This window comes from Tripterygium wilfordii, chromosome 17 (genome assembly GCF_013401445.1).
Source record: "Tripterygium wilfordii isolate XIE 37 chromosome 17, ASM1340144v1, whole genome shotgun sequence".
In the NCBI taxonomy this organism is placed as follows: Eukaryota; Viridiplantae; Streptophyta; class Magnoliopsida; order Celastrales; family Celastraceae; genus Tripterygium; species Tripterygium wilfordii.
In genome coordinates, this window is record NC_052248.1 from 12,893,861 (window position 1) to 12,907,166 (window position 13,306).

Here is a 13,306-nt window from a genome sequence, read left to right on the forward strand (position 1 = left end):
CTTCTACCATTCAACATATTATTCAAAGAGATACTCTTGTAAATCCTGCGATGATAAAACAATTGGCATCCCTGCCGAAATCTGAAATGCACACCAGAGAGTTTCCGGAAACAGCTTCACTGGCTCCCTTCTGTGTGGCAGGTTGCCGAAAAATCAACCATTTGCTTCCCCCTCCAGCTACTGCTACCTGATAACAGTTCCTGGTCACACATCGCAGAATCAAATCAATAAAAATTGTCACTGCATCCTATGGCAAGAAAATTGCTTTCCTCAAGGGATGAGGTCACACAGTTCTACTACCAATGGACACAAATAAACATCTCAACAACAACAATAAATGATAATTCGAACAAATTCTTTCAAACAAAGATAAAGCGCAAAGTTTTACCTTGAGGAAGGAAACATCCAAGACCAAGTGAATAAACTTGGGCAGAGAAAGAAGTAAAGCCAAATTAACGGACACTCCGAGTTGACTTAAAGGCTCCAACGCCGTTCCAACGTCTTAAACAACTTTACGCTCCTCTCCCCAAACACAGCGATTTTAAAAACAAGCTGTACTGAGTGAGAAGAGTTTGCACACGAATACCTTGAAACTCACAAAAGGACTGTATTAAAGACCCCGCCTCAAGGTCATAGCGCAGTAATTGAGAACCGGAACCTGTTTGAGACAGAGAAGGCCATATTTCATAATGATTACCAAACTAGGAATGGTGTTCCTTAGATGCAAAGTTGTGAAGTCCAATGCAATACAAAACAAAATTGAAACCAATATTCATAAAGTAGTTACCGGCGAAGAGAAAAGGAAGAGAAGAGGGCAAAAATTTCGCCCAAATATTGCAGAACCCGCTCTGCAAGCGCCACAGTTCCGTCGCCATGGCTGAATTCTCTTCTAATTCAAAAGCTAAGCTTCTATCGAGTTTAATTCAGGCCATAAGCCCATTAGTAAGCCAGGGCAACCGAAACTGGACTTGGGCAGTTTGGGCTGACCAGAAAATATGATAAACTAGGCCCAAAACTTGCGGTGAACGTGGATCGAACACGTGACCTCCAGATCTTCAGTCTGGCGCTCTCCCAACTGAGCTATCCCCGCTATTGTTGATGATGGCCTTTCAATATAAAGTACTCTACATAAAAACTCGGTTGATTGACGTCTTCAACAACTTCGGACGAGTTCGGCTTCGGTACGTCTTGCTCTATTCGTTTGCCCAAAATCATGAAGAAATTGTAGGAACTTTGACAGTACATTGAAACTCGTTTGCCATATTACATTTGCTATATATTCTTACTTGAATAAACACTTGCCCCCAAATTAAAGAAACAAAAAAGGCATGAACAAGCTCCATTCTCCCCATCGGAAGATTGCAGCTTTCACAAGTATCCCACCTTAAATAATTAAAACCAAAATAGTCTCTTCAGGTATGATACTATGAATATGATCTTGCAGAGTAATAACTACAGCAACAAAGGGAAATTCCCCATCTATAGCCACTCAACCATGAAATCCCACCAAAACGCGACATTCCAGTAAAGTTCTACGCATCATAACCTACAGAAGAGCTCATGACTTCTGCCAAAACATCGCTATCAAATCATAAACCTCTGCCAAAACTTAAAACATTCTAGTAAGTGGTACACATCATCTAGAGAAGAGCTTCTGACCTCCACCCTTTCCCCAAACACCTCGAACAGGCATCCCGATTGGGTTTTCAACACCCTTTAACCTCTTATCCACCACAGTGGAATCAGGATCTGGATCAGGTTTAGAATTTTTGAGATCCAAAACTGCAGCCACAGAACCATCACCAAGCCGCATTCTGTGAAACTTTGAGATTTTTTTCGTTTGCCTACCACCACTCCCCACATTTTTATTTGATCCACCACTAACGAATGTTGAATCATTTTGGCCCCTACTAGCTGAACCATGTTCTAACTGGTGCTCATCAACCATCACTTTTGATTTGCCTTTGGTGGTACGGTAACCATCTTTTGATAGTACCTCCCCATCTTCTTCTGTACGCTTGTTATCCAACCGCAGTTTCCGGGCAGTATTTATAATGCTATCTGCTAATGCATCCTTGGAACTACTGACTTCAGCATTTAAGTTCTTCCCCTTGCCTTTCTTAGAGTTACTACTGTCTTTCATACTGGTACCACTGCTTTGGCCCCTCCCATTTGCTTGCAGGCCAGTGCTTTGCAAACTGGCATTGTAGGCATCAACCAGCTCTTTCCGCTTTTGAACATCCGGACAAAGCATGGCCAACTCAAGAACGAGAGGTGACAAACCATGCTGCTGCACATAATTGAGGTATCTTTTAGTATCCACCATACCCTGACGATACTGTCCCGATATTTCCTTGAACGAAGTGTACTCATCTTCATCATATTCAAGAGCAGCACGCACCTTTTCAACCAGAGATTTGTTAGCAGTACGAACATCTTCCACCTTCGGCAAAGACTGGTTAGCTGGGGGCATATTGTGTATCCGTGTTGCTGAAACTGGAGGAAAGTCAGAAACAGAAGGGAACAATGGCACTTTATCTGAAAGATTCGGGCCTGATGCAGAGTGGCTGATCCTATTGGTATTGCCCAACTTAAAAGAAGAATTAGATGATGCAAGTCCATGAATCATTGTGGGTCGAACTTGAGATTGAGCCTGAGGCAGAACAGAACCTGCATAACTAGGAAGTGGAGGTCCACTAACAGAACTTTTAGATGCGGCAGGTCTAACATTTGCTGTAGATCTATATTGCGATGACCTACTTGATTGTAGCTCAGGCCAACGGTTTACCACAGGCAATGTCTGACTTGGGTTGAGAACAGTTGCCTTCCGATTCTTTCGCCGGCTGAGGTTTGCCGCCATTGTGTTAATATGTAAACCTTCAGAATCCTGTTTGGATTTTTTATGACTGCTGCTGCTGGAACTCACCGCCAATGGAGGAAATAAAGATTCTGTCAAAGGTACACCGCTAGAACTTTGCCCCAAGGCTTGATGATATCTTGAAGGTTGTTCAGAATCTATTGTAGTCAATGATTCAAAAGGCTGAACAATAGGATTAACATCAGTTACATCTCTGTTATTATAAAGTGACTGTGCACCATAGGATGACATAGGATCACGGGTTGTGCCATCTGGATTCGCTGTCTCTAAACTAGCTCGGATGGCCATGGAAAGTTGATTATCAGATGGATCACGGTGAAACGACAGACCTCGTCCCAGATGACGATCTTGTTCATTACTCTGACGGTACCGAAAGCTAGTTGGTATCTGGATAATGAAATAAAAAAAGGTCAAGAGTGAAGATTAACTACAGAAATAATGCATTTATCACAACTAACCAACAGTTTTTTAAATAAACTATCGTCCGAGAAAGGAATTAATTTAGAAAGGTATTACGTGCCTGGAAAACAGCATTACGCTTAGAACGAGACATGCGCCCTCCATGTTCAATTGCATTATGCCTCTGAAGACAGGCAGAAAAATAGTTAGCGATTTGCTAATTATGCTCCAGAATGCAGGGAAACAAACTATTGAATTGACATGTTTATCCAATGAATAAAAGAAATAGGTAAGAAACATTGAGCTTCAAAATTACCTTAATTTCTGCTTCCGTTGGGAAGACAACAAACTTCTTGGCGAGGCAGGCCTCATCTTCGCAAAGAAAATGCTCTCGGCCGAAGTGCATCTGTGAGAAATAACTTCCATCTGTTTATACATATATCAAATGTCGAGGGAAAAAAGGCAGAGTAAGAAAGAATATATCTTGCCTCGAGGTCATCGTAACTCTTGTAGTATTCATACTGTCCAGGATGCTGCCTGCAATGATTGTTAAATGTTAAATATTTGAAGAAGAATTAAAGTGCATTAACTCTTAAGAATGCAGTACTTGTTATTTGAATAAATTATTACCTCTGACATATATGACATGTATAGTGCTCTGTAGACATATGCATATACAACTCATTATCCCCATAGAATGGAGTTCTGCAGAATTCACACATAGGATGCCCCATGAAGCCACCTCGTTCACTCTCACTACCATCCACCTCAGAATCACCTGTGCTTATATGCTGATTCAATTGTGATCTAGAATACAGCTTTTGTTCACAAATAAATACCTGTATCATAAAGAAGGAGGTTCAATTATCACGCAATGGGTGGTAAAAGATAAACCACCAGATAGCCACTCGTAAAAAATAGATTCAGCAAATTCCAAGAAAAGTTAGGTCAAAGCATTATGCAAAGCAAAGAAGAAAAATATAGCTCTATTGTTACAAAAACGCAACACCGTTCCCACTGAAACTGGTTTATGAGATCAATTTATTATGTAACAGATGCAGCTCAAGTCTCATCAGCCATCCCAATATCAAAAGGAAAAGTAAGCACTAACATTATATGGTTTTAACAAGTCAGACTCAAATTGACCTTCACCATTCAACCACTTAAAGGATAAGCAAAAATCAAACTGGTAACAGATACGTCATATAATTTTACTATTTTAAACAAAAAAAATCTCACCTTCCGTCCTTCCAAACACAGACTACACATCACCAACTGGTGCTGGTGAAACAGATGACCCTTCAACTGCTCAATGTTCTTAAACTTCCCCCTACGCTTTGAACCATCATTTGGTTGATCATCCGTCTTGTCACACACACTACATGACAATCGGCACATTGCCTTGATCATCTTATAGTGATCCACATCATCAAAAAATGCTTGTGTACCTTCATGGTACCAGTAGAATCCCACTTGTCCCTCCCTTACTTCAGATGGCAATACTGAAAAGTCATTTATCATCCTAGTATAGTCACCTAAAGCCTGTAAAAAAAACAGGAGTAACACAAGAAGTGAACATGAATAAGCTAAAGCATGTAGGTTTATCTTTCTTTTATCATTATTTTTTTTTTCTCTCTTTCACAGAAAACTATTATGTAATGCAAACAACTTGTCACTTCATATAGAAGCAAATTGGACCAAATACAAAAGCAGAATTTCCTAATAACCATATATGGACATCGAAATCCATAAATTCCTCTTGGATCAAAATAAACCCATTAAAAGGCCGTGTTCAGATTCACTGATCGACGGTATCACATAATTGAGGCTGATATCTCCGGTTTTAAGGGTCAACAATTATCTTTTTCTAGCACTACATTCGATTGAAATCCAATATAGCTTTAACATGCTACGTTGAGCATATAGTAACCATATGGATGTCAAAATTCCATTGCCTAATTAAATTACCCCCAACCTCTCAATCCTACAATCTGACATGAATTCCAATACGAATTCCACAGATTCAAACAGTCAAATCGCAAATTGAAACAAAAAGGCCAACATCAATTCTAGAGCGACGGCTTTAATACTGAAAAAAAGAGAGGATAAACTAGCACCTTTGTGACAAATATGACGGAGGACTCCGTCTTACAAATACAGCAGCGGCGATCATCGCAGATAAAGCGAAGGCGAGCCACGCAGGTGGAGCAAACATCCCGATGCCCGCAGGCGCCATAGGCCGCCCACTCCAAGGTTTCAGCACACACGGCACAACTGTCGTCCATACCTGAATAGCTCTTTTGTCCCTCTCTCTAATAAATCTCCTGAGATCAGCAAAAGACGTGATCGGAGAGACAATTCAATTAGGGAGGGAAAGAGTATTAGCTAGGGTTTACAGAAATCGAACAGACAAAGAAATCAAAAGTCACAGAAACGTATACATTCATACGCACCAACACACTTTATAGGGTTCGCGAGACGAGCAGAACCGGGTAACTACTCCGCTTTACCACGTTAAAGTTGGTGGCGGTTCGACGACGGTACAGAAGACGGATTTCATTGGCAATTTTGGCACGCGTTTATATTTATTTTATTTCCTTATTTTTACCGGTACCCTTTTTTCACCCCTGAATTTGATGGAGTTTGCTAACTCACCCTTGGTTCCTCAAATTGACAATCAAGCCCCTGAATGACGAGAAACCTCCAAGGACTAAGGCTCCATCCAGGTTCGGTTAGGTGACAAACTTGCAATGCACGTTTTTTGATTCGTGGATTGTTTTGGATAAACCGCCATATATATAACAACTAAACTTACGACAGATTGTTCGTACCTTAAGAGTGTGTTTGGATTGAAGGATTTGGATAGATAAAAAATGAATGAAACAAAATTAGTGTAATTTACTAATTTATCCTTATTTTTTTATGTTAGAGTATTATGTACGAGGGTAAATTAGGTTTTTAATATATAAATAACTTGATAAGTCATCCATTCCATCCAAATGACTCCATTTTGAAAGGAAGAATTTTGACAAAAATTTAATAAAATAAGTGGGGTCAATGGTGGGACTGGGGGTGTATAGAGAAAAAAAAGAGGGGGTCTATAGAGTAAAAAATTGGGTGCATTTAGACTTTGGCTTAGTAAAATATTCCCTCCAATTCATTTCAAATCCCTCTCCTTAATTTTTTTCTGAACTATCCAAATAATGGAATTGAAATGAAGTTTCATTTCTCTTCTCTCCAAATCTCTCAATCCAAACACACTCTAAATTTGTCTTCACCATGGCATGGATAATGAGCATTAGGATACAAGCTTTTGAAGTGCATAAACAAAAGAAAATTGATTGGGATGGTGAAGTTAACTATGGTAACTCCTTACAAATACGGAAGTCCTAAATTCAATTTCCATGCCCAGTTATTTCAGTGTTATTTCCTTATATGAGTTACGAGAGGCTTTGTAGAGTTAACTATTCTTTGTGGGTTTTGACCTCGTTCTTTCCGTACAGATTTTCACCCGGTCTTACCTGTCGGCAGGGTAGAGTGGGCCTAGTTGGCAACCAAAGTTTAGAGCGAGCCCAATTCATCGACTTACATGTTGGGTTGGGAAATTCTCAATTACTATTTTTTTTTGAAGTACATATACATTATTATTCAAGTAGACATATAATCCATACAAATAATGACTCTTTCATTGGGTGGGATTGGGGATTAACAAAATGTACGCACACTTTCCGGGTGTCCGGGACCTGCTGTAATAAAATTACAGTAGGTCCCGCTGTAATACCCTTTATGGGTAATAAAAAAATTTATTTTTATTTTTAAAAGTCATAAATATATAGTATCTTTCATAACGAACCCAAAGGTATATTTTTTGTTTGAAACAAAAATCAAATTCGTCGTGATCAAAACATCGAATATTTTGAGTTTATATCCGATGGTCTAGAATTGTTGTGTCTTTTTCATGTTGAATTTGATTTTTGTTTCTAATAAAAAATATATAGTTGTGTTCGTTTCGATAAACACTACATATTTATGATTTTTAAAAATAAAAATAAAAATTTTTAATGCCTAAAAAGGGCATTATAGTGGGACTTGGTCCCGGGCACCCCACACTTTACCCCATATATTATGTACAGAGATTATTTTCAGACAAAATAATATATATATATATATATATATATATAGAGAGAGAGAGAGAGAGAGAGAGAGAGAGAGAGGATGGACTATTTCCGAAAAATTAAATTGTTGGGATAAATGAAAAGGTACAAACTCATAAGACCCACCAATCTTAAACAAACAAGGGACCACAAGCAAGAACAGAAAGTTCAAAAAAAAAAAACAATTATTCAATATCGCATGAAATCCATAGTGGTTCCTGAAACTGACCATCTAGCTTATCTCCAACCTTATCACTCAAGCCCAAACGGCCCATGTCGAGCCCATCACCAGGATGCCACGCTGGCGTCCCATTTTCGTAACCATTCCACGTCAGCCTTTTCAGCCCACTCCCATCCAATCTCACCACATGCAGCTCCCCATAGGGTTGAAATTGATTGGGCCACGACACCGGTTCAGACGTCACGCCGCCAAAGTTGGCAGTGAACAATAGCCACTCCCCATCCCTACTAAAACAAACATGGTTGATCCTCTCCCTGTCCGCTTCAGCCGATCCCTCTGATCCTGCCACGTATATCCTCCTAAGATCGGAGCCGTCCGGTTTAACAGTGTATATGCTAAAAGCTTCGGGATTGTCCGGATTGTGTCTGTTTGAAGAGAACGCTATGAGATCTCCAGTAGGCGACCAGTTGGGCATGGTATCAATACACGGACCCTCCGTCAGCTGACGTATGCCACCGTCAAACTCGCCGTTAACGGCGTCCATTAGGTAGAGGTTCTTGTGTCCTGAACGGCCGGAGCGGAAGACGAGGGACTTGCCGTCCGGGGAGCATGACGGGAAGGCGTTATTTCCTGCGTCTTCCTTTGTAAGGATTTTCACTGTGCACGGGATTTCGTCGCGATCGTCGGTGAGATCTGCGGGGTCAAACGTTATGCGTGCAATCTGGACTGTCGATTTGGCCGACTGAAAGATTTGGCCAATAGATGTGTAAATGGCGTGTTTCTCTGTGGGACTCCAAGAATTGTAGAAGGCTGTACGGCCTTTGATTAAATCCCATCGTTTTGATCCGTCCGATTTGACGATTTTGATGCCGGAGTTCACGTCAAAATCGTGATTGAACGCAATGAGATTGCCTTCTGGAGAGGATGCAGGAAATGATCCATTCAATCTGATCATGCGTAGTTCCTTGATTGGAGAACTAACCGAATCCAGATGTGGAATCGTCGACTCGCCATGGGCTGACTCACCTCGGAATCGGTGGTAACCGAGGGATCCGGAATCTGGTGAGACAAACGGATTGTAGTGATGAAGATTCGGATTCAAGGGCTCAGTAACTGCGTAAAAGCTCTTGGTATGGAGATCGAAAATCTCAATGTGTCGGAAATTCTTTTCGCGGCGGCGAGTTGCGACCGCAATGTGTTTCCCATCGTGAAAAGCAGCCGGAGTAAAGCAATGAATGCGTGATGGAGTCACCCGGACAGGAGCGAGTGGGAACCCCGAGAATTCTAGATCTCCCGGGAAATCCACTCGGAAAATGCTCCACCACCCATCATCAGATTGGCGATGAAAGTAAAGGACAGAGTCCCCTGCCCAGGTGGGCCACCCACCTCGCTCACACACAACAACTCGACGATTTGGATCGGAAACTCTAAAAACAACAATATCCGTTTTGAGCTCGTGAAATTCACCGCCCCAAGGGCGTGACCCATAAGATGCAACGGCAACGAACTCACCGCTTTGAGAAACTGCAGGACTATAATCGACAGTATCACGAGGCGTCAACCGCGTAATCTTGTTTTCTTGGAGCCCAGTTGAGTACAGAGCAGACCAGCTTTTAAAAGGTTGATTGGGCTGCTCATGAGCTGAAACAAAGTAGAGGCGATTGTTTCTGATGACTGGCCGATCGTGGAAAAGACTATAGGGTACATATGGTAGAATCTCGGGCTTCTTCAGTCCGGGCCGGGTAAGGTAAACTCTAGGTGACCCACTACGCTCGGAGATGTGGACGATGGTTTGATCATCGTCAACAAATTGGGCATTGAAATTGATTGAAATACCGTCGGTGAGGTGGTGTTCCGGTGTTAGTTTGGTGATCGGGGAGTGACGGAGATTAAGAGGGATTTTGACAGTGAAAATGTCGAAGCCATATTGAGGTCTGCCGATTGTGGTGAATACAATGGTGCCTTGTGGATGGTCCATTGTTAGGGGGGAGAGTGTGGTGGTGAGTCTGTTGATTACTGTGAGAGGAGTGGAGTCCATTAAATATGCGGCGAAGGGTTCGGCCACTTGGAGGTATGGTGGCGCAAGAGATGACGTAGCATTTGTTGAAGATTATCTCCATTGACACATGTTCTCCATGAAACTAATAAGATGCTGAGTAAGCAAAAACGGACTTCTCTTTCCGCTCCAATAAAAAGTGGCTACTCGTTGAATAAACCACTGAGGAAGCACACAAGGTAATGTACGAGTTTGACTTTTCTTTTTTTAAAATGGAGAATTGCAACGTACAACTTTATCTTTAATATCCGATATGGATAAGGGTCATCATTTTATCTTTGACTTGATCCGAATCCGACAACATACATTATTTTTATATATATACATTGCGGTCTATATATATATATATATATATATATATATATACAATTATTTCAATGTCAGTGTATATATATACATAATACATATACATATATATAATACATATATATTACACATATGCATATATATAATATATTTTCCTAAAAAAATACATATATAAATATTATATTATCAAAAAGGGGCCCGAGCCTTAAGGACCCGGGTCCGGCCTTGGCCTCATTTTGAGAGCCAAGCCCGGCCCAAAGCCCGATTCTCAAAATTGGGTCTGGGTCTCATATTTTTGGCCTAGCCCGATGCCAAGCTTTAGATATGAACGTACATAAAAATTTCTCATCTAACGATATAGTAAGTTAGATCAAAGCACAGTGCATGCCCACAAGGATATTATTTCTAATGAAAAACGAATTCAACCTTTAAGTTCTCACAGTGCGTAACTACAAAGTATGAATTTGTCCCTGATCTTTCCTTGACAAGTGACTCCTCATAAGTAAATCATTATCAATGTAAATTATTATGTAATCCATCTAACATGTTGGTCAAAATGATTGCTATGCTTATCTTCAACTTTGAAGTTCAAAGTACTGCTCTGCCAATGAGACCTGCTGGATACTATAAAGCTGTAAAACAAAATAATCAATCATGGTCTTGAGACTTGAAGGAAATATTATTTACTTTATGTCTAAAAACGGCCCCATCTCATATTAGTCCGGGTGGATATCGAGTCGGATTTAGGGTTATCGGGTCAGATATGATCCTATCTTATATTTTTTAAGAGCCCTAGATCCGGTCTGGTAATCCTGTTAAGGAAAACCAGGTTCGGATTTCGGATAACCGGGTTTAATAGAAAACCCAAAAAATTCAAACTCCGGATGCCATCAAAAACTGAGAGAAGAGTCATCATGCTGCTGCCATAGTTACAAACTCATAATAATGCTAAGGTATTACACAGGAAACTCCAAAGACAAAGCAAAATTCAGTAAAGCAATTCCATATTTCCAGATTTGTACGATTATTAATGCAATAATGCAAGCTATTCCAGATTTCCAGCATACAATATGTAGACTGTATCTGTATCATAGTCATAATACTTATCACATGCTTACGAAAAAAAAATGAGTAGGGCAAAGAGATGCCCCTCAAACAATACTTATTAGTTATTAATGAATTCGAAGCCTCTTAATTTCAGTTACAGCAACAATTCACTAATTGAAATAACCACACAAGCAATCAGTAAAGCATAAGCAGCAGCTGCATGTGAAACACTGAAGCCACATGTCCAAAGTATAAGTATTATCACATAGAACCTTGTCTTGGATTCTAGATGACTAAAAAACCATACTTCTTTCTCATTGATGTAATTCACTCATTCTGAGAGAAAATTCTCAAGATGTCATCATGCATAGCAGATAATAACAGAGCCATTTCGCCACAAATATTTACATAAAGCATGCTTAATCAAGATTTTGTTACATCAGGTCCTTTGATGAGAGATGGCTGCACGAGAGGGAGGAATTTGAGTTGTTCTATTCTAGGGCTTCTAATTTTGCACGAAGAAATTTAGTTTAGTTTTAGTTGTTAATTGTTATAACTAATAAACATATAATCACTAATTACTAATTTAGTAACTAATAAATTATAAATTATTTGTTTGTTATAATTGGTTATCGGGTAACCAAAGAAATCTAGATCCGATACCTGAACCTATTAACAGACGTCCGGGTCGGATTTACCCCGGTCCGATAAAAAGGTTATCGGGTGGGTTAGCCTGATAACCACTGGATTGGACCGGGTTTTCCGACCCGGTATGCACCCCTACCTCTACATATTAGGGATAACTATAAGGGATGATTCATGATATGCTCGGCAACTTTTGTCTAATCCAACAATAAGAGAATGATGTTGTCAAAGAAGCCCAGGCACAACGAAGCGGCCCAGGCCCTAGGCGCAGCAGGACTTGCTCTTAAATGAATTGCATGGTCTGATGGGGTTTTAAGGGCATGGGTCTTTAATCAAGTGAACTGAATAACTTGAGGTGCCTGTGCAAGTGGGCACTTTTCAAAGAAGTTAGCAACAAAAATACCAAGTAGCCTCTTGAGGCTTTAGCTGCAAAAATGAAAAAACCCTAGGGAAGAAGTGAAGAACGGGAAACACTCGGACAAAGAGCTCAGAGGCAAACTTCACGCATTTTCAAAGTCAGTGGACCTTCAAACTTCAAACAAAACATGCCACCTCCTTATAACAAAAAAAGTCCAGAAAGAAACCGAATCTCCGACTTGAAAATGTAACTAAAGCAACACGTCAAGTTTTAGTTGTTAATTGTTATAACTAATAAACATATAATCATTAATTACAAATTAGTAACTAGTAACTAATAAATTATAAATTATTTATTTGTTATAATTGGTTATCGGGTGGGTGACTCGATAACCATAGAAATCTAGACCCGATACCTGGTTCGATAAAAAGGTTATTGGGTTAGCCCGATAACCACCGGGTCGGACCGGGTTTTCCGACCCAGTGTGCACCCCTACATATTAGGGATGATTCATGATATGCTCGACAACTTTTGTCTAATCCAACAAGAAGAGAATCATCAATCATCAATTTATATATATAAAATGGAGGCTTCAAGGATGTTTCCTCTTGAATTGTGGAGAATAACAAAAAGAGGGGTAAAAAACTTCCCCTCAATTATGGAAAAATCATCAATGCTAATAATAAAGATCCGCCAAAAATTAAATAAACATAATATTAAAGATGTTAATTGCGGGAAAATCAATGCTATTTCAATTATAACCAATTAAATGTGCATAAATACTACTAGAAACAACAAAAAGTGATAAAAATATAAAATAATGAAAAGTAATGGCTAAACACTAATTAAATGTGCATAAATACTAATAGGAACAACAAAAATGATTAAAAAGGTAAAATAATGAAAAGTAACGGCTAAACAATTGAACAATCATAATCATAATCATATAATTAAGATAAGTGTATTACAAAATACTAAAGTACTTTAGAAGCTACCACATCTGCTTCTGTATGGCTCAAACTCTTGCCACATGTAATAAAATAAAATTAAAGTTGTATTAAGAAACACTTTCAATCATCACGCATTTTCCGCCTCATGTGATCAACCATATGTTACAATTCAATAATGTCATGTTATATATAGCAGTGCTATTATCTTGCTACTGAATATTCTCGCATTATAATTAAAATCTTTGCTACTGAATAGCTTGCCTCCTTCTCGGAGCAGCTAAGTCTATTACTCTGGCAAAACCCTCTTGCTATCACAACCCTCCTTGAAACAA

General features: G+C 39.6%; 2 protein-coding genes and 1 non-coding gene across 4 annotated transcripts; all 3 read right to left on the bottom strand.

Annotated features, from left to right (window-relative positions):
• Nucleotides 1-1,017: 1,017 nt before the first annotated feature.
• On the bottom strand, nt 1,018-1,090 carry TRNAF-GAA. The gene has a single exon. It is a non-coding gene; the product is annotated as a tRNA-Phe (tRNA).
• Nucleotides 1,091-1,222: 132 nt separating this feature from the next.
• LOC119982804 lies at nt 1,223-5,855 on the bottom strand. 2 transcript variants are annotated; one of them, XM_038826376.1, is made up of 8 exons: nt 5,731-5,855; nt 5,395-5,601; nt 4,517-4,819; nt 3,908-4,116; nt 3,766-3,814; nt 3,594-3,683; nt 3,399-3,461; nt 1,223-3,265 (listed from the first exon to the last, which is right to left on the bottom strand). In XM_038826376.1, the coding sequence occupies exons 2-8, from the start codon at nt 5,560-5,562 to the stop codon at nt 1,637-1,639; spliced, it is 2,511 nt and encodes an 836-aa protein (XP_038682304.1). In that variant the 5' UTR covers nt 5,563-5,601; nt 5,731-5,855; the 3' UTR covers nt 1,223-1,636. The 2 variants fall into 2 exon arrangements, with proteins under 2 accessions (XP_038682304.1, XP_038682305.1); XM_038826377.1 differs by lacking the exon at nt 5,731-5,855 and having other exon boundaries at nt 5,395-5,719.
• Nucleotides 5,856-7,485: 1,630 nt separating this feature from the next.
• On the bottom strand, nt 7,486-9,824 carry LOC119982513. The gene has a single exon (XM_038825944.1). It carries the CDS (start codon nt 9,648-9,650, stop codon nt 7,617-7,619), a length of 2,034 nt encoding a protein of 677 aa, XP_038681872.1. The 5' UTR covers nt 9,651-9,824; the 3' UTR covers nt 7,486-7,616.
• Between the last annotated feature and the right edge of the window lie 3,482 nt (nt 9,825-13,306).

Bases quoted from the DNA above. Each gene is read 5' to 3' on its own strand.
- LOC119982804 (XM_038826376.1), bottom strand. From the start codon at position 5,562: ATGGACGACAGTTGTGCCGTGTGTGCTGAAACCTTGGAGTGGGCGGCC. The intron at 4,117-4,516 runs GTGAGATTTTTT...TTTATGATACAG, and splicing joins TGTGTTTGGAAGGACGGAAG to GTATTTATTTGTGAACAAAA. The intron at 3,266-3,398 runs GCACGTAATACC...TTCATTATCCAG, and splicing joins AGCGTAATGCTGTTTTCCAG to ATACCAACTAGCTTTCGGTA.
- LOC119982513 (XM_038825944.1), bottom strand. From the start codon at position 9,650: ATGGACTCCACTCCTCTCACAGTAATCAACAGACTCACCACCACACTC.